This window comes from Podarcis vaucheri, assembly GCF_965113315.1.
Source record: "Podarcis vaucheri genome assembly, chromosome: 11".
Taxonomy (NCBI): Eukaryota; Metazoa; Chordata; class Lepidosauria; order Squamata; family Lacertidae; genus Podarcis; species Podarcis vaucheri.
In genome coordinates this window covers 60572554-60590699 of record NC_138749.1, presented here as the reverse complement: position 1 = coordinate 60590699, position 18146 = coordinate 60572554, and the positions used below count along the sequence as shown (strand labels likewise).

The 18146-nt window shown below is 41.7% G+C and overlaps 1 protein-coding gene across 2 annotated transcripts in view; it reads right to left on the bottom strand.

Moving 5' to 3' along the window:
- Positions 1–18146, bottom strand: part of LOC309542676 (transducin-like enhancer protein 1) — a 75272-nt gene that overhangs the window by 16924 nt on the left and 40202 nt on the right. For both annotated transcript variants that reach the window (XM_082241566.1, XM_082241567.1), the window contains exons 9-14: positions 8876–8992; positions 6450–6503; positions 5806–5958; positions 4688–4832; positions 3464–3654; positions 385–461 (exon numbers count right to left, since the gene is read on the bottom strand). In XM_082241566.1, the coding sequence (XP_082097692.1) occupies positions 385–461; positions 3464–3654; positions 4688–4832; positions 5806–5958; positions 6450–6503; positions 8876–8992 (737 nt within the window). The remainder of the gene's footprint in view (positions 1–384; positions 462–3463; positions 3655–4687; positions 4833–5805; positions 5959–6449; positions 6504–8875; positions 8993–18146) is intronic.

Genomic DNA, 18146 nt, shown 5'->3' with positions numbered 1-18146 from the left:
ATACTAAAATTAGAAACAGGAATTCCTATCTTCACAGGAGAGGTTTTCAGATTAAAAACAAATCAAAACAAGGACATATTTTCTTTATTCCACCCAAGTACTAAATTCCCCCTCAGCAGTCTGGTGAGGCAAAGTTCTAGGAAAAGAGAAGCATATCTTGCCAATTGCTTCTAACATGCCAACGAAATGGCATGCACTAGAAATAAAAACATTATGAAAATGCTATTGGTGATTGTATTTTGAAAATCCTTATCAGCAGCTGGCTGTAACCTTTCTGGAAAATTCCACGTACCTTCCCCTGTGGAACTGTCGTGTGTTGACAAAAGGTAAACAGAATGAGCTCTGGCTGATTTAGACTTAGTTATGCTGTCAGACATTACTTACGGTTTTCCTCCAGGGATTCCAGTCAGATTTGGAGGGATGCCGGGCACTCTCATATGAGAAGGAGGATCAAATCCAACCTGATAATGAGCAAATAGATGTCTCAGAACTCGCTGACCATTTAGAAAGCACACTTTCCCCATTGGCTGCACCAGAACAAAAAGCACTGGCATTCCACAGCCACTGAGCAAGCTCAGCCTTCACTGGGGCTGTTCTGCAAATCTCCCGCCCCTCCTTCTGTTTTTGTTTTTGTTTTGTGCAAACTTGCTTATACTTCTCCCTTCTGCATGGCTGCTGCCATTTTGGCTACATAAGCAATGGCTCTCACAGCACGAAGCTCAAGACAGACAGGCACTGATTTGATACCTCATGTGAATGTAACAATGAAATGGCTTGTTCAAAACCCAAGTTAACCAGATATGTGGGTCTGTTTATTATTGGCCAACGCAAATAGGTGCATGCAAGGCAAATTATATCTGTGCATGCCTCATTTTGTGGTAGACAAATCATGCATACAACAAAGTACATCGTAGCCTTGATCAACTTTACTGTATTGATTTTATCTGCAATAAATATCAACACTTTTGAATTTATAGTAGTGATGATAAGAATGTGGATTTTTGTTATAAACAAAACAATTTAATACTGAATGATATTGTGCCCCCCAAAAAGTAAGTGTGTGTGTTCAAAGGTTATAGACAAGACATAAGTCTAAAGCATGTTTCTGAAGGCCTTGAAAGACCACATATTGGCTTCATTTGGACATAATGGGAGATCTGTAGTGAGTTTGGAACATTTGTGCTTCCCCTTCCTCCTCTGGTGTGGCATGAGGTGTTTGGAAGCGTTCTCTTTTTCTAGACTTAACTGCAGTTTGCTATGTCATCCGAACCTTGACCAACAGTGGTTGATAGTCAGTTGAAGCAAGCCAATATCTAGTCAAAGTTTATGACAGAAGACACCAATCAAATGCCTGTGGGTGCCATTGTGCTCAAGACGACTTCCAGAGGTGTCCCAGACTCCATTATTATTATTATTATTATTATTATACTGGGACGTGGGTGGCACTGTGGTCTAAACCACTGAGCCTATGGTTTCTCAGTCAGAAGGTCGGTGGCTCGAATCCCCATGATGGGGTGAGCTCCCGTTGTTCGGTCCCAGCTCCTGCCAACCTAGCAGTTCGAAAGCACATCAAAGTGCAAGTAGATAAATAGGTACTGCTCTGGCGGGAAGGTAAACGGCGTTCCCATGCACTGCTCTGGTTTCGCCAGAAGCAGTTTAGTCATGCTGGCCACATGACCCGGAAAAACTGTCTGCGGACAAACGTCGGCTCCCTCAGCCAATAAAGCAAGATGGGCGCCACAACCCCAGAGTCATTTGCGACTGGACTTAACTGTCAGGGGTCCTTTACCTTTACCTTTTTACTACTACTACTACTACTACTACTACTACTACTACTACTAAAAATAAGTCTCTAACCCTCATAGAAAGCAGGTTATGGGGCAAAATGTGCAGGTACCTTCTAAGTGATTTCTGTGAAAGGAGAGTGGTATAGTTGCATTGTATACTTTTCCTCGAACTGAGGGATGTTCTCTGTTATTATCAGACGGCAACAGAATCAGTGTGCATGTAAGTGAGAAATCAGCTTACACACAGCTGACTTACCATGGTAAACCTAAGGTTGCTGGGGGGATAATTGTCTCTCTAAATGCAGATGGCACTGTGGGTTAAACCACAGAGCCTAGGACTTGCCGATCAGAAGGTCGGCGGTTCGAAGCCCCACGACGGGGTGAGCTCCCGTTGCTCGGTCCCAGCTCCTGCCCACCTAGCAGTTCAAAAGCACGTCAAAGTGCAAGTAGATAAATAGGTACTGCTCCAGCGGGCAGGTAAACAGCGTTTCTGTGTGCTTCTCTGGTTCGCCAGAAGGGGCTTAGTCATGCTGGCCACATGACCCGGAAGCTGTACACCGGCTCCCTCGGCCAATAAAGCAAGATGAGCACCTCAACCCCAGAGTCGGTCATGACTGGACCTAATGGTCAGGGGTCCCTTTACTTTACCTAATTTTTTGTTATACCATGCTCCACATGGGAGCCATTTCGTGTTATGCCACACCCTCTCTATGGTAGCAATTTTGTGGCTGCTGCCTCCAGCACACTCTCAAAATTCAAAATGCATCCATTAGTCCAAAAGAGTTGGCATTCCCTGGTTTATGAAGTCCACTTGTTTCAACTAACCACAATCATGACTAACCACAGTTTAAGGTTTGGATGATAGCTGAGGAAGCAGAATCTTTCCATTTCTGTCATGGCTGTGATGGAGGAGCCCAGGAAGGAGCTCTTGAGCCAAAGATTTGCACACTCTCATAAAAACTAAACTACAGTTAATGCTACACCTGAACGTAGCCACAATTTCACACAAATCTCACCACATGATGAAATTGATCCACATACTGAGGAATTTGGAAGACTAGGGTCTCAAAAAGCAGAGACAATATGTGATGGATGTGTGCTTCTATGATATATATGGTATGCTATGATATACAAGGAGGAGGACCCTCTATTTCAGGGATGGGGAAGCTGTTGCCTTCCATGTATTTGTTGGACTACAACTCCCATCATCTCTGATGGCTGGAGCTAATGGGAGCTGAAGAACTTCTGGAGGGCTACAGGTTTCCCATCTTTGCTCTATTTCAATGATACAAAAACAGAAACAGAAACAGAAAATCCTGTATGCAACAAAATGAATGTCAGATACTCACTAAGTGTATATATCTTCTTCCCCAAGAGAATAATCAAGTGCTCAGCAAACCAATGAAACAATTTTATGGTTTCAAGCTACCTTTTAATGGAGCAAGGCAATGAAGGCTGCTTTCAAAAACTAGACAGCATGCATAAATAGGACAGATGCACCCTTCACTTTTTTAAATAAGGGGGAAAGTAGTTTCAGCTACTCCTGCCATGAGCCACACGGCAGAGCAGTAAAGTCTCTGGTGCTGTTATATCCCAGGAGCTTGACAATGCCAAATGTTGCATAGAGGTTTCTCTCCGTGAGCCCTGTCCCCACCCAGTTCAGTTTGCAAGCCTACCATAGGGGATCGCCCATAGGCAACCACAGCGGCTGCGGCTGCAGCAGCACTCATTTGCGGGGACATGTTGTGCAGGCTGGCATAGGCTGCTCCTGGGCTGGTCAGCTCTCCATTCATGCCCGCATGGGGTACCATTCCAAACGGAGCAGGGTACGGTCCGGGAACAGCAAGAGGTGTCCTCAAGCCAGCAGCTGCAATACAATAAGAAGACATATTGATGCGCAGGACAGTTTCCTTTGTCGTCCCTCTTACAGAAAGCAACAGGCACCCTGGAATTCCGCATGGGTGCTTCTTCCACAAAACCCAAACTATTGTGTCCACAGCACTAGCTATAATCCAAACTGTGCTTAACATCATCTCCAAATTGCAGCTGTGTAGACCAGAACCTGCATACTTATGGATTCCAGAAACATGGGAGCCAAGGGAGCTGTAGCCCTCATCCCAAGGTTGGCCAGGGTAGTGGTGCCTAAGCCGTGTCCCCAGCAATGATCGGGGGGGGCGGCGGAGGAGATGGCTGCTATAGTAAAAGGGGACTGACAGGTAGAAGTGAGGGGAGGGTACAGCCTCCTTCTTCTCTGAAGCAAATAATATGCTTTAGAGTGTTCCATAGTTGAATTCCGTTAAGTGCTCTATAATTTTAACTTTGATCAATTACTAGTTCTCAAAAAAAATATTATTATAGAACTGTGCATACGATTGTGATAAACCCATTTCAACAATACTGAATGTGATAGCTTTTAACATTTGCCCATTAAAGAAGCAGATGTAAAGAGGCACATGAAAATGTAGATAATATTCATCACATCCTGAATGCCTGCAGCACTCTCTCACACACTCCCCACACCCCATGAGAAACAATTCCAGAGGTCGCTGGGCATATTTCTTTCGAGACTGGGCATAATTTATAACATTTGGTGCTGCAACCGACTGCAGTTAGCACGCAGATGCACATGGTGCCGTTCTGTGTTTGTCATTATGCGCACTTCAACAAACATTAGCTGTCTCAGTCTCAAATATGGGATAATAGTTTCAGAAAGGAACTAGCATTTGGAATAATGATCAGAAATTCAAACTATGTTAGTATTTCAGAAGGCAGCAGCATGCAAACACATCAGAAACAGAGAGAGACAGACACAAGCTAGGGGAGCTATTAACACATCATTCTTCTTGATAATGCTTATAAGTATTCATGAAGGAAACAACATCAAAAGAGGTTTGTGTTACCTGCTTGGTTGACCAGAGGGTCCATTGATGGAGGTTTGCCAAGGCCTGGACGAAGGCCGGGAGTGGCACTGGTTCCTGGGGTTGGCACATCACTTCGTGGGGTTGGTGTGCTGGACTTCAGAACTGGTGTGCTGCCCTTTTCATGCTGGTATCAAGAAACATTGCTTTTTATCCAGGCCATGTTACACAATTGATCACAACAGCAACTGAGATACTGGGTGCTAACTGCCTAATTCTCTAGACTTATTTTCCTAAATTCCAAGGAACATTAGCAGCATTTATGCTGTATGTGAAAACGAGAGCTTTTAAATTAGGATTTAAACATCAGAGAGAGAGAGAAGACCAATTTAAATCATTGATATAAATCAAGATTCCAATTTGAAAATTCACATTACCTGTATAGCATACTAACTGGTTGCCATAACAATAAAAACGTAATGGTTTGCAACTAAATAGAGGTTGGGGCCGAAAAGTGATATATAAATAAGACATAAGAGATATAAATAAAACATAACATTTAGAAAATCTAGGAGAATAGTCACACAAAAATCTAAAAAGAAATCAATGCTGCTTTGTCTGGTCGAGAGTCAAAATATTCATACATTTGGTTATCTGTTCAGATCAAATAATTGAAATTAAATTAGTTTACAACATCACCCATGTACAGAAGGGTCAATGGATGACACTAATGACAGAAGATCACACTGCTTAGATCCTAATGCCTAAAATTTGTGTCTAAATATTGAATACTTTCTCAGATTAATCCAAAGGTCCTAGAGACAAGTGTGTGTTTGACAATCTGTTGAGAGCTGCAGCCTAGAAAACTTAAATGTTTTGACTTTCAACAAATTAATTTGACAGAATTGCAATCCATATCTCAGTGAACTGAAAGGGCAAAATTCTCACTGATCTTGAGAGAGCTGGGTTTAAACAAGAGTTTGATTAGAAGGCATTTCATTTATTAGTTGCACAACCACCTTATGTTTTCTTAGGTGGTGGCTGACTCCCCCAATCTAACACTACCCCCTGACATGTACCATTTACACGTGAAGTTGAAATAGATAATTATTAGGCATCCAAATATACAACAGTGGTCAGGCCAGAGGGGTAACACTCACCAAACCAATTTCTTTGGATTTCATGGAAGTAGAACTTCCAGATGAGGCAGTGGAGGCTGGGCTGCTAGAGGCATCTTTCTTCATGAGGCGGTTCTTGTCTATGCCGTTCTCACGTGGTGAATGAGCAGGACTTGCCCGTGGAGATGAAGGGTCCTGGATGGTTTGTGGGCAAGGCAAAGGCAATAGCAAGCACTGAATTAAAAAGTTCCTGATACAGGGCTGCCTTCAGATGGCTTCTAAAGTTGTATAGTTATTTAGTTCCTTGACATCTGATGGGAGGGTGCTCTACAAAGAGGACACCCCTACCGAGAAGGCCCTCTGTCTAATACCCTGTAGCTTCACTTCTCGCAGTGAGGGAACCGCCAGAAGGCCCTCAGATTAAGAACTCCAAAGCATCCATGACTTGTGGTGAAAGTATCCTGGCCTCTGCATGGAAAATCACTACTATTGTGCCTCACTCCCCTGTGCCTATCCATGAGACCAGTGACCACAGGGAGGACTACTGTAGCTCAGATATTCAACCAGAGATAAGTAGAGATATTCAACCAGAGATAAGTAATCCACAACTTTCAGAAACATGGTGCAGTGCCTTGGGAAAAAACCCCCACTTCCAATTACATACAATCCAGTGCAAAGCAACTTACCTCATTGGACACATCCACGACTAAGTTGTCGTCGCTTTTGTCCCCATCACTGTCCTAAATTTGAAAACAAAGTATTTGTTTTTGGTCAGTACACTTTGCTACAGTATGTCTATTCACTTTAGCTGTAAAGACCAAACATAAATACAGATCAAATACACTGCAAGTCCAAGGCTTAAACAATACAAATAGAGATATAGAGATATAGACAGATATATAGATATAGAGAGTGGTTTTTCCCACACACAAAATGTTTAGGGGTACTCTCATTTTCCTACTCATATTGAAATACTGTCCCTCAATGAGGCCAAACTTAGATTCACAAAATGTTTAGGGGTATGCGTACCCCTGTGTCCCCCCAGAAAAAAGCACTGGATATAGATATAGAGAAAAAGAAGTGCATCTAGCATCTTCATTGTAGTTTCTGCTGTTTGCTGAAGATGCCCCTCTTTAGCCAGCTTCTATTGTTCTGCTAATTTCTGTTGTTGGTGGTCCTGCTACTGGGGGCTGCCTGGTTGGCACTGACCCATGACTTCAGCAGGTGGGGCTTTTCACAACTGGGGAAACACCAAGAGAAGGCTCTGTCATGGGTAGAGATGGGAAGGCCGGGGGGGCAGAAAAAGGGGACCAGGGACCAGGTTTTTTCCATTCCCCCCCCCCCGGAAAATTTGGAAAAAATTATGTGTGGAATATTCAAACTATATCAAACTGCTTTTTTATTTTTTCCAGAAAAAAATGGCTTTTGGGGGGGAAAGGGGGGGACATGGTTCCCTCCCCCAATTTTTCTGGTTTTTTTCCAGGCCATCCCATCTCTACCCATGACAGAGCCTTCTCGTTGGTGGTTCCCCATTTGTGAAAAGCCTCACCTGATGAAGATTATCTGTCTTCCACCTTATTTTTAAAATGTATTTATTTGATTTTGATAAAGATACAAACAGTAGGCATAAATGTAATGGACCATTTTTAAAGAAAGTATAATAAATCAATATCGCTGATGTGTGGACATGGTCATTATAATAAGGTAATACAAAGAAATATATAGAAATACAGTTAACCAAGATCTGTGAATGTTAACCATAAGTTAATATGCATTTGAAAAGCTATAAAATTGTCTTCTTTATTGCATGCAATTTTTTAAAAGGCACCATATATCACCAAAGTTGTCTGTTTCATTTCCTTTTCCAAATGCTTTCATATTGTATGTTAACTTTTCCACTGGGACACTGAACCACATTTCTTGATACCATACAGTGTTTCCCTCATTACTGACTTCCAAGAGAAATTTTTTTCCTGTTTACCCAAGCACTTGATGACCATATGTTACTATCCCTGGCAACCTTGAAATCATTGGCTGATAAATGTGTTTTTTAAAACATTTTCAAAGAATGTATTAATCTGTTGTTACAATATTTTATAATATCAATGTTTGTTGTCATTGGCTTCTTTGGGAAGATTCTAAACTGAATTACTATTAGTAATCATTATTGTTCTGGGATGCTGTTATGTGGAATGATTTCACTTCTTTTCATAACTGTATAAACTGTTTTATTTGTTTTTAGTTGTATGAGTACATGATTGCAACCTTTCCTCGGACCTTATGGTGAATGACAGGTAAGAAATGAATGGATGGATGGATGGATGAATCATAACCAGATAAAAAGAGAACATCAATTTCTGTACAAAAATAAAAACATACCTGACAAATGTGCTAGATCAGGGGTGGCCAACTCCCAAGAGACTGCGATCTACTCACAGAGTTAAAAACTGGCATTGATCTACCCCCTTTTGGGGGGTTCAGGTCAGTGATCTACCGGTAGATCACAATCTACCTGTTGGATGTGCCTGTGCTAGATAATCTGATATACAAGGTGGCACCTGATCCACACTCTCCCATGAGTCTCTTGCTTTTGCTCTTCACCTGTAGGTTATACTATTCTACTCTGTTTCTACTCTGGGAATCTCTCAAATGGTCGCCCATCCATAGTGAACACACTGCCAGACAGGCTTAGGCTTGGCAGCAGAACTACACTTCAGGCATTATCTGGGCTAAAGATATCCTATTGTTAGTATGGTTATCAAGGATCACAGAAGCAAGGTCATTCATTAACAAGAAAAAGCCCAGTTCAGACATAATGGCAGCCTTAATGACAGCACTCTTGGAATGATGAGAGCTGCAGGTATCCTGGCAACCTGACAGAATTCAGAGAAAAGGTGCTGAGAGACCCAGAAGGTGGTGAGGAAAGGAAGGGAAAGAACCACAGTTCCTAACTAATAAGATCAAATTCTTGACATCCCTTTATGTGAAGCAAAAGCTAGGCTGCCAGTGTTCACTCCTTCACATACATGACTATATGAAGCCCAGCTATGAGTTCCTCCATACATGCACAGTATCTGAAAGTAAGTTAATCATTGTTGACAGATTTACTCACATAGTGGCTGGAGTCCTTATCATCCACCTTTCTTTTTTTCATGTCATTGGAATAGTCAGGTCCATTCCTTCGTTTATCTGTGCTCCGCAGGCTATCCGGAACCAAGAGTGAGTTACTCTGTAAACACAAACACAAGGTCAGAGACATTTACCTTAAAGATCTCCTTGCACACATTTCCTAAGCTTGAAATAGGCACATGATACCCTTGCATTCATTTCCAGATAGCATTTTACTATTCAAGTACATTAATTACATTTCCAGATAGTACTTTACAAACATAAAAACCTTAAAAGCAGATTCAGATATCCACAAAGCAGCTGTTTTAGGAAATAGGTTTGTGCAAGTCACCTGAATCAAAGAGCTTGTTATTATATATAGTCTTATTCGAATGCTTTTTATGGGGAGAAATTCAGGGGCTATTTACTCATGAAAAATATTTCAGCCAAGCATAAAGCATTTGTGCTTCTGAAAAGGAGTTTGTCTTAATCTCCTCTTAATTTACAGTCTGCCTTAAAATTTGCATTGTTAATGGTTAATATATTACTCCTCCTTTAAGTGAAAGCCTGTGGAAAGGAGCAGACAGCAGGAGTGCCAACTCTGTCCGAACAGTTAAGAGTGGCTCCAGTTTGAGGGTCACCAACCTTTTTGGTGCACATTTGGAAACTGAAGAAAATCACACGACATCAAAATATATTTTGTTGACTACAACAGAATACTTCTTTCAAGCCTATTTTGGGCAGGGCAGGTGGAAGAGGAATTTGTAGATACCTGTGGCTGCCATGTTCTTCTAGATAAATAGAAATTTGATATGCCTGCATCTCTCTGTACTCAACAAAAAGATTTACGTAAGAAACTGGTATAACAAAGGTGGGGAACATGTGAACCTCCAGAAGACCTTCAGCTCCCAACACCCCTAGCTAGTATGGCCAATAGTCAAGGATGCTAGGAGATATAGTCCACCAGGATCTGGAGGTCCACAGGAGGCAATAGTTATTATTAAATTTGTGTACCACCCTTCATCTGAAGACCACAGGGCAGTTCAAACAGGTTTCCACCTTTCAACTATCAAGCCATACACAAGAAGAATATAATACCTCCTTCAGATTCATGAATCTTTCCTGTTTTATACTTTGCTTTGTTTTAAATATGCTGTACACCAATCAGGAATGTTTTGTATTTGCAGCTTATAAATTATCGTAAGTAAATAAACAAATGCAAGCTTTAATTTGCTTGTGTGTCATCCTACTCAGAGCAGACACAGAGAAATTAATGGACTTGAGTCCAATTATTTCAGTGAGTCTGCTCAGAGTATGATTAATGTTGGATATCACCCATAAGAATCATAAGCTGAAGAAACACAAAGCAGTACGAAGTGAAATGACCTTACTGCCTAACTGATAAAACACACAAATGGTTGGTCTCAGCCAATTTAATGCTTAGCACTTCTTTAAAATAACAATAACAAAAAACAACAACAACAACAACCCACTTCCAACATAAAACTCAGAATGTGAAAGGAAGGCCAAAATACAAGAGCAAGAACTAATTGTGTCCACAATCTACAGGCTACTTTCTTTTAGATAATGCTAAGTACAAACTGTTGACCCAAAGGGGAAGAGAGGCATTTGAGATATTTCTGGGTCACATGATAATTTGACATGCCTCCAATTCTCATCTTCCCTCCAGCAAAAGCATTAAACATGTCACAATGGGTTCTTTTAAGTTCAGGATTAGCATATGCAAGAAGGGCAATTTGTTCAATGGTGTGTTAATGCCATGAACAATGCTGAATGAATGGTTGGTGGAGGGGGAAAGAGAAGAGGGCTCTTTTCACAAAGACCTGACAAGCCTCATTTCTGAAAGTCATCTTTACAAGGAAGCATAATGCTAACATACTTTAACAAAAGGTATACAAAAAAAAAGATTCTACCCGCACCACTACTTCAAAGAAAACTGTTATTCACATATTAATAATTACACCTGAAAGCAAAAAAAAAGGTAATATTACTACGCGCTTCTCCCCCCCAACCCCCCCTGAAGACAACCACCCTAGGAGCTTTGTAGTCCTCATACACCAATTCTTAACAGCAAGGAGAAAAGAAAACAAGACAAACAAGGGCACCTAAAGCAATCTGAACTTTCTTCAGCACTCCAAGAATCACACTTTAAAAGCAAGCTTCAACCCCTTTTATTTCTGACTATTCAAGCTCAACACACACTAGGGATCTTACACAAAGCATATGGGAGGGTCTAATGAAATCAAGTAAAAAGCAGCTCACAGTCATGTCTTTACCGCAGTGTTCTGTGGCTGAAAAGGCAGGTTTGTAGGATCACTGAACTCATTAGCTTGAAATATACAAGGTTGGGTTTTTTGTTTTCTACCCCCAGGTGACTCAAGGAAACTAGGAAGGCTGAAGGGAGAATCTGGGAGCAAATATTAAGTTCCTATTTTGAAAGATCTTTTAATACCAAAACACAAACATCCACACATATACTTTACAGAACGTTGCTAGCAGACAGGTATGTTTGTGTATAAGAGAGAGAGAGAGGATATAAGAACCACCAAGTGTGTAGAGATCCATATTTCATCAATATTCACTGTCCCAAGACAGCATCTCAATATATTCCACCCAGTCTTCACCATTACAACTCAGTTCCTGCCCCCCTAAAATTTCCTTCTCTGTTAAAATATCAATTCTTATTTGCAGGTGCTTATGCTTTGAACATCTTCCCCAAAATGTTTTTTTGTGCTGCCACCACTGGTTTCTTTAAACCTCAGATATTTTCCTAAGTCTTCCATGAAGCACGTGGCTGAAATGGGCATTCTTATCACAAAGACTTGAAACCAAGTATGTTGAGGTGCATTTGCCCACCTCTGCCCTGGCTAAAACTGGAAATAAGTGGTCCCTTCTTTGGGGGCAATGTGTAAACTACCACCCTAAGCCCAAGAGATGACACTAAATTCATGTTGAGCCTAGAAAGCCAAGATCCCACTGGCGTTGGGAGTCATTTGTGATGACCTCAGAGGCATGTGGAGTGTTGAAAGAGTCTACACTGGGAAGGGTCCTGAGGGCACATGAGGGGCCCAAAATCCTCTTGGGAGGCCTGGGCCATTTGAGACATTTGCAAGCATCTGGTGGATGGAAAACCCTTGACAGACCTCCTAATCTAGCAAAACATCTTGCATTATAAAAGAATGAAGCAGCTCACCATTATCACAGGACAATAGAGCTGAAAGGGGACAAAGGGGACAATCCCCTGCAGTGCAGGAATCTTCATCAGGGGTTGTATGGCATTACAACATTCATGCCAGAATTTTGCCTTGGGAAATATGGAATTTGATCCGACAAAGACTCTGAAAAATGACTTTCCAGAGAAAAAGGCTGTACCTCATTGGGAAGTTTTATATTGGCAGGGCCTACGGCTCGGTCCTTAGATTGAAGCTCCAATGACAGTGCTAACCATACTAAGCTAGATGGTCAGTGGTCTGACTCAGTCTAAGGCAGATTCCTATTTACCTTACAACAGGACCCCAACGACTTGTCCACTGATACAGCTCTGATTTTTTCACTGCTTCATAGAAAACAAACACTCTCAAAATGGCTGGCACTTTCTATTGATCTACAGTGCTGCTTACCTTATGAAATTTTGAAAGCACATTAATTTTTAATATCATGCACTGCAATTTGTAATACTAAGTATGGTTTGAAATCAATTTGGCATTGGTTACAAGACCATTCTCATAATCAGCATTTGCACCAGCACTCTCTGTTGTAATGCTATCATAGCAATGCTGCTATAATTCCATAAGTAGTACAATACTGTGATTGAAAAAGCGAGAGGAAGAGACCAGAAGTTTCTCTTCAAATCAAGTGTTATAGAAATGTACTGACAGGTGTGGCCAAGGATAAAGCTTTTTCTGAGGTGCTGCTCCACGTATGGAATATTCTGCCTAGAACTATTTGCTTGCCACCTGTTTCACTGACTGATGCCAAGTGTTTTATTTTCCCTGAGTATTTGATGCCTACTTATTGTCACTGCTTCCCTTTTAATCTGCATTTTACACTTTATGTTGGGAGTGTGCATTGAGATTTCTAATGTTTAGTGAGGAAGGGCCATAGCTCAGTGGCAGAACAGATGCTTTGCATGCAGAAGGTCCCAGTTGAACTCCCCAGCATCTCCAGATAAATAGACTCAGAGAGAACCATTGAGATTTGCTGCCATTCCGTGCAGACAGTAGCGAGCAATTCACTCATTCTCAAGTAGTTTTACTATTTGGAAACTGCCTTGGGTGAGCAAGAGGAAAAGCAGGATAAGAAGGCTTTAAGTAAGATTAGCAGCAACATCTAGATGACTACTGGATTTGCATGCCTGGTGCTGTGGGTTAAACCACAGAGCCTAGGACTTGTCGATCAGAAGGTCAGCGGTTCGAATCCCCGCGATGGGGTGAGCTCCCGTTGCTCGGTCCCTGCTCCTGCCAACCTAGCAGTTCGAAAGCACGTCAAAGTGCAAGTAGATAAATAGGTACCGCTCCGGTGGGAAGGTAAATGGCGTTTCCGTGCGCTGCTCTGGTTTGCCAGAAGCGGCTTAGTCATGCCGGCCACATGACCCGAAAGCTGTACGCCGGCTCCCTCAGCCAATAAAGCGAGATGAGCGCCGCAACCCCAGAGTCGGCCACGACTGGACCTAATGGCCAGGGGTCCCTTTACCTTTTATGCCTGCTAATCTTGTGTAGCCCCCTCCAGAGGCTATTTTCAAGGTTCTCAATCCTACACATGGTGGCAGCTGCAGACAATCAGCTGGCTATGAGCAGGCAGTAGACATGTGGGTGTTCTGAGCAGCTGCCGTGCTGTTCTTGAAACTCCACCTCAAGTTTGTTTGTTATTTGAATTTATATACTGCCCTATACCTGGAGGGGAAGCAAGCCCCCCCCCCAAGACTTTCGATTTTAAAGACTGATAATGTTATGAAGATAGTAATTCTTTTTTAAAATAAAGGTTTTGGTCACAGGCAGCAAATGGGAAGAGAGATGGTGGATAAAATAGAACAATTTTTGTAAGAGTCTATGAGAGAAGCTGCTTTTGTACGGAAACCTGAGGTACCAAGAAGTCAAAATCCAGACCTATTTCAGCAGCATCACCCAATTCTATCTTTTGAGATTAGGTTGTGTGCTTTCACGTAATCTTGCCAGTGTTGTGGATACACAATGGATCGTGACTCAGTAGGATGTGAGATTATTCTCTGGAGTTTACCAAAGCAAAAGAATACAGAAATGTTTATGAAAAACAGACAATAAATCAACTCACACAGCAGTGATTTGTACACACCCTGAGCAAAATATAGAGTGGAGAAACAGAGCTAGCAATGGGGGTGGGGAGGAAAAAAAGGAGGGGGACATACCCAAATATCACTTCTGACAGGCTCAGTGATAATGTTCATTCAGAAGAAAGGAAATGTGTTTGCTAATTTTGCTATCTTTTTTATTGTGGTATGAATCTTATCTTGGAGGCAGAGTGGCAAAGATCTTCAGTTCCACTCAAGTTGCTAGTGGTTTGCAACACACTGAAGTGAGTAATGAGAATAAATAACAGAAAAAATGGGGTGGGGGGGGACTGTTTCACTTAGGAACTTTATGCATTTTCTGCCAGAAGTACTTGCAGACTCACCAATAAGTTTGTCCAAAGTTATCCTCCATCCACTGTGGTATAACTACTGAAGCAGTGGTCAGGTAGAAATGAGCTAACAGTTCAAACTTCTGGCAATATAGAAGTGAAATGTGTATCGCCAAAGGAGGTCAATTGTGGGTAGGTTTTTTTCCCCACCCACCATCATCAAGATGCCTTCAGTCCTAGATTGCATTTTGCCTTAGCCCTCGGGTCAGGGCTCCCTCACAGCACAGCAGTTAGCAATGGAAGTGGCTATCATATGTATTTCCCTATATAGTGGGTTACTTTTCACAATAGCGCTGTACTTCCACAGGAAATAACTTTGCATACATACAACCCATATTTTTGTTGACAGGTTATGGAATCTTGACCACATTTGAGTGTTTTTTGTTAAATCAGCAGCTAAACTACCGCAGTAATTATTAATGTGGCTTGGTTGAGGTTTAATACTATTTATTTTGACCACTTTAGAATTCTAAAGAAGGAGCACTGTACAAACCATTAAATGAAATTACGTAACTGTCAATTGCCTATGCTTCCAAAGCAAGCACCCTGATCTTTAGTATTTTCAAGAGTTTATTTTCTTGCAATTCTGCTTTAAGGAGTCTTGCGCACTTTGGTAGAAAGGTATGACGATAAAATTGATTGATATTATCTTCACCATCCCATTACAGCTGACTGCAACGCAGGTGTGATACTTGCACCACTGATGTCTTTATATGTGATAGCAGCAAGACTTAGGCCTAACCTCCATACTTCAAATTCCACATATCTGCTAAGTGAAAGCACAATGTGTCATATACTAACTGCGGAATTATACCTGTTATAGTTACAACTATTTTGTAGTAAAAACACAATGAAACAAAACAAAATGGGGAGGGTTTCAACTCCAGTAGTTGTTGTTTTCTGAAGTGTTTCTGAAACACTTATTTTCCCCTATAGTGGAAAATCCCCTGTTTGAGAGCTTCATCCCTTTGCTCACAAATGCTGCCAATTTTTGCAGAAGTGTCCAAAGTTTAAAAATTCTGGGGTAGACAAAGCAGTATGATCGTTTCATTGAGTTATGCAATCTAAATTGATTGCATTTCTGTCAAATAATTGTTACCACCTTGCTAAGAGAAACATGAAACCAGTTTGTTTCACCTTAATTTCAGTAGACTAGACATATTAATTGAGGATAATCCCAGCTTTCATGGTCAGAACCCAATTTATCAGGGATTAAGAACATGAAGTCTACATTATTTATCCAGATTGGCCTAAGTGATTAAATCAATTTTATGAGTAATTCCACCACCACTCCAATTTTTGGGTGCTGTTACTCAAAGATTCCCTTCTACTATAAATTCAAAGTGTAGCTTCTCCTTTGTTTGGGCCTACTCTGTTGAATGGGAATTACCATTAGTTTCAAGGGGTCTTACGCATTAAGTTAGTCCTATTGCAAACAAGATGAATAATTTAATTACATCAAAACTATTATTCTTTCAAGGAGCTCAGGGGGTGGCCTTTGACCTCATTTTAACTGTGAGGTGTTTTAGAGTAAAAAGAACTTGCCCCAAACTTCCCACCTGAGCTTCATGGGTTTGAATATGGTATTTCCACACCCTAACCCAGCACTCTTGTAATTGCTATATTATACTGGCACTCAAGGATGCTAAGGCCCCTGTAGCTCTTCTGTCATTAAATTTAAATAGTTAAAGCAGTGGGGAAAACTAAAAGGGAAATCTACACAAGGGAATGCAGGTCCCACAACACTGTACAGTACTTTGTTCAGATGGATTTGCTTAGCTATACTTCTCCACTTGAGACCCTTTCTGGCCTGGGGAGACAAATGAAGGCCTCTAAGTATGGAAGGGAGTCAAACTGTAAATAAAATTTATAAGAATGTGCATGTGTGCACACCCACACTTGACTATAATTATGCTAAATCTTAAGTAGAGGAAAATGTATGCTGATGAATGCCGGGATGGCAAAATGTTTGCCCCCAGAATAACCAATATTTACTCATCATGAAATTCTAGCTCCTCTCTTTTCTCAAAGAGGAGCTCAGACTTGCCCCATGAATGCTTCTGTAAGAGTTACAGCCTTTCAATAGCTGCTAGTATTTGATTATTTATGAATGACAGATGAATGGGTGTTAATAAAGGTGGACACTGTTGCTTCAGCAAGTCATTCTTCAGCTTACTTGCAAGTTCTTTGCCTTAACAGTTTTAAGCACAGCAATTGTGCTGGGGAGGGGAGTGCTACTGTGTTGCACGCACAGAGAACTGAATACTAGGCCTCTAGTGACAAAGAGGCATCCAGGATCACTTCCAGACTACACTCCCAGGGGGAATGTGACCCCATCCAAAGCAGGCAACTCACCAGTTATCTGGATTTGAGGATTCAGTCAGTTTGTTGGCCCTCATCTGGCCCACCACCAAGTCCAAACAGTGGTCCAGGGCTTGCACAACCCCTCCCAGTTCAGATGGACATCATCAGTGTACTGATCTAAGAATACTTGCAATCACCTTCCTTAGAAAGGGGGCATTTGCAGTAAGGCCGTATCTCAGTGGCACAGTTTTGGTATTAGAGACAGTGCCTAACATACAACCAACTTTAGGTTTCATTCCAGAGGGAGGTTTGACAGCCTTCTTCACAATGGATCCCAGAGAGGGCGGAAGACAAGTTGATCTCTTTTTGGTGTCGGGCTGGCAATTAAGAGTAGTTGCTAAAGTAGGGTTGTTTATTGCCCGATTGTGTCTGCCTTTGGACATAGTCATTGTAAGATATTTTGGTTTTAAAAAAGGATGTGCTGCCCCTGGGATTGAGGGTTTAGGAGTTCCTGAGAAGAGACGCTCTTTTCTGCTAGTTCCATTAGCAGCTTATCAAGGAGGCACTAAACAGGTGGGCATTGGATGAGGGGGTCTAATGTTCCAACATCTGAGCCAAAGCAGCCTTGGCTAGTACATCGCTTGACATGACACAGGCTGAGAGTCTGCCATATAGGCAGCCATAAGAGAGATTACGAATAGGGTTAATCTTTTTATCCCCCTGAATTTGATCTCTAAGCTCATCCAGTCCTGGCAGAGTAGGAGCTTACGCCTGAAGCCTTAAGGGCTGTAGCATCAACATCTCTCTTCAATGTGTTTTCTAACTTGCAGTCAATGTGGTATTTATTATCTGCAGCAGTAAGGCAGGCTGCAGCATTAGACAAAGCCACAACCACAGTATCTTCCCTGGGAGAAGAAAACAAGTCTTCTCTCTCATTAGAGAACGGGTTGAAGCTTAAGAGAGATTCTGTTTACATTAAGAGACATAATTGGCTCCTGCCACTCATTTTTGAGTGCGTGTTCAAAGACAGCTTGTGGCAGCACCAGCAGATTCTTGGCATAAAGTAGACTTGATGTAGGCTCAGGTGCTATTGTAGTCAACCCTGTTTTGAAGTGGAAAGAGGAAATAGTCAGGCCTGCTAGGGCTGCCATATTTTGAAGAGCGAAAAAGAGGACACATTTGCCAACTTCTGCTTTCAACTATGGATCACTATGACGACTCTACCCACGAGAAAGAGGACGTGTCCTGGAAAAAGAAGACACATGGCAACTCTGTGTAGAGGAGTCAAAAGTCTA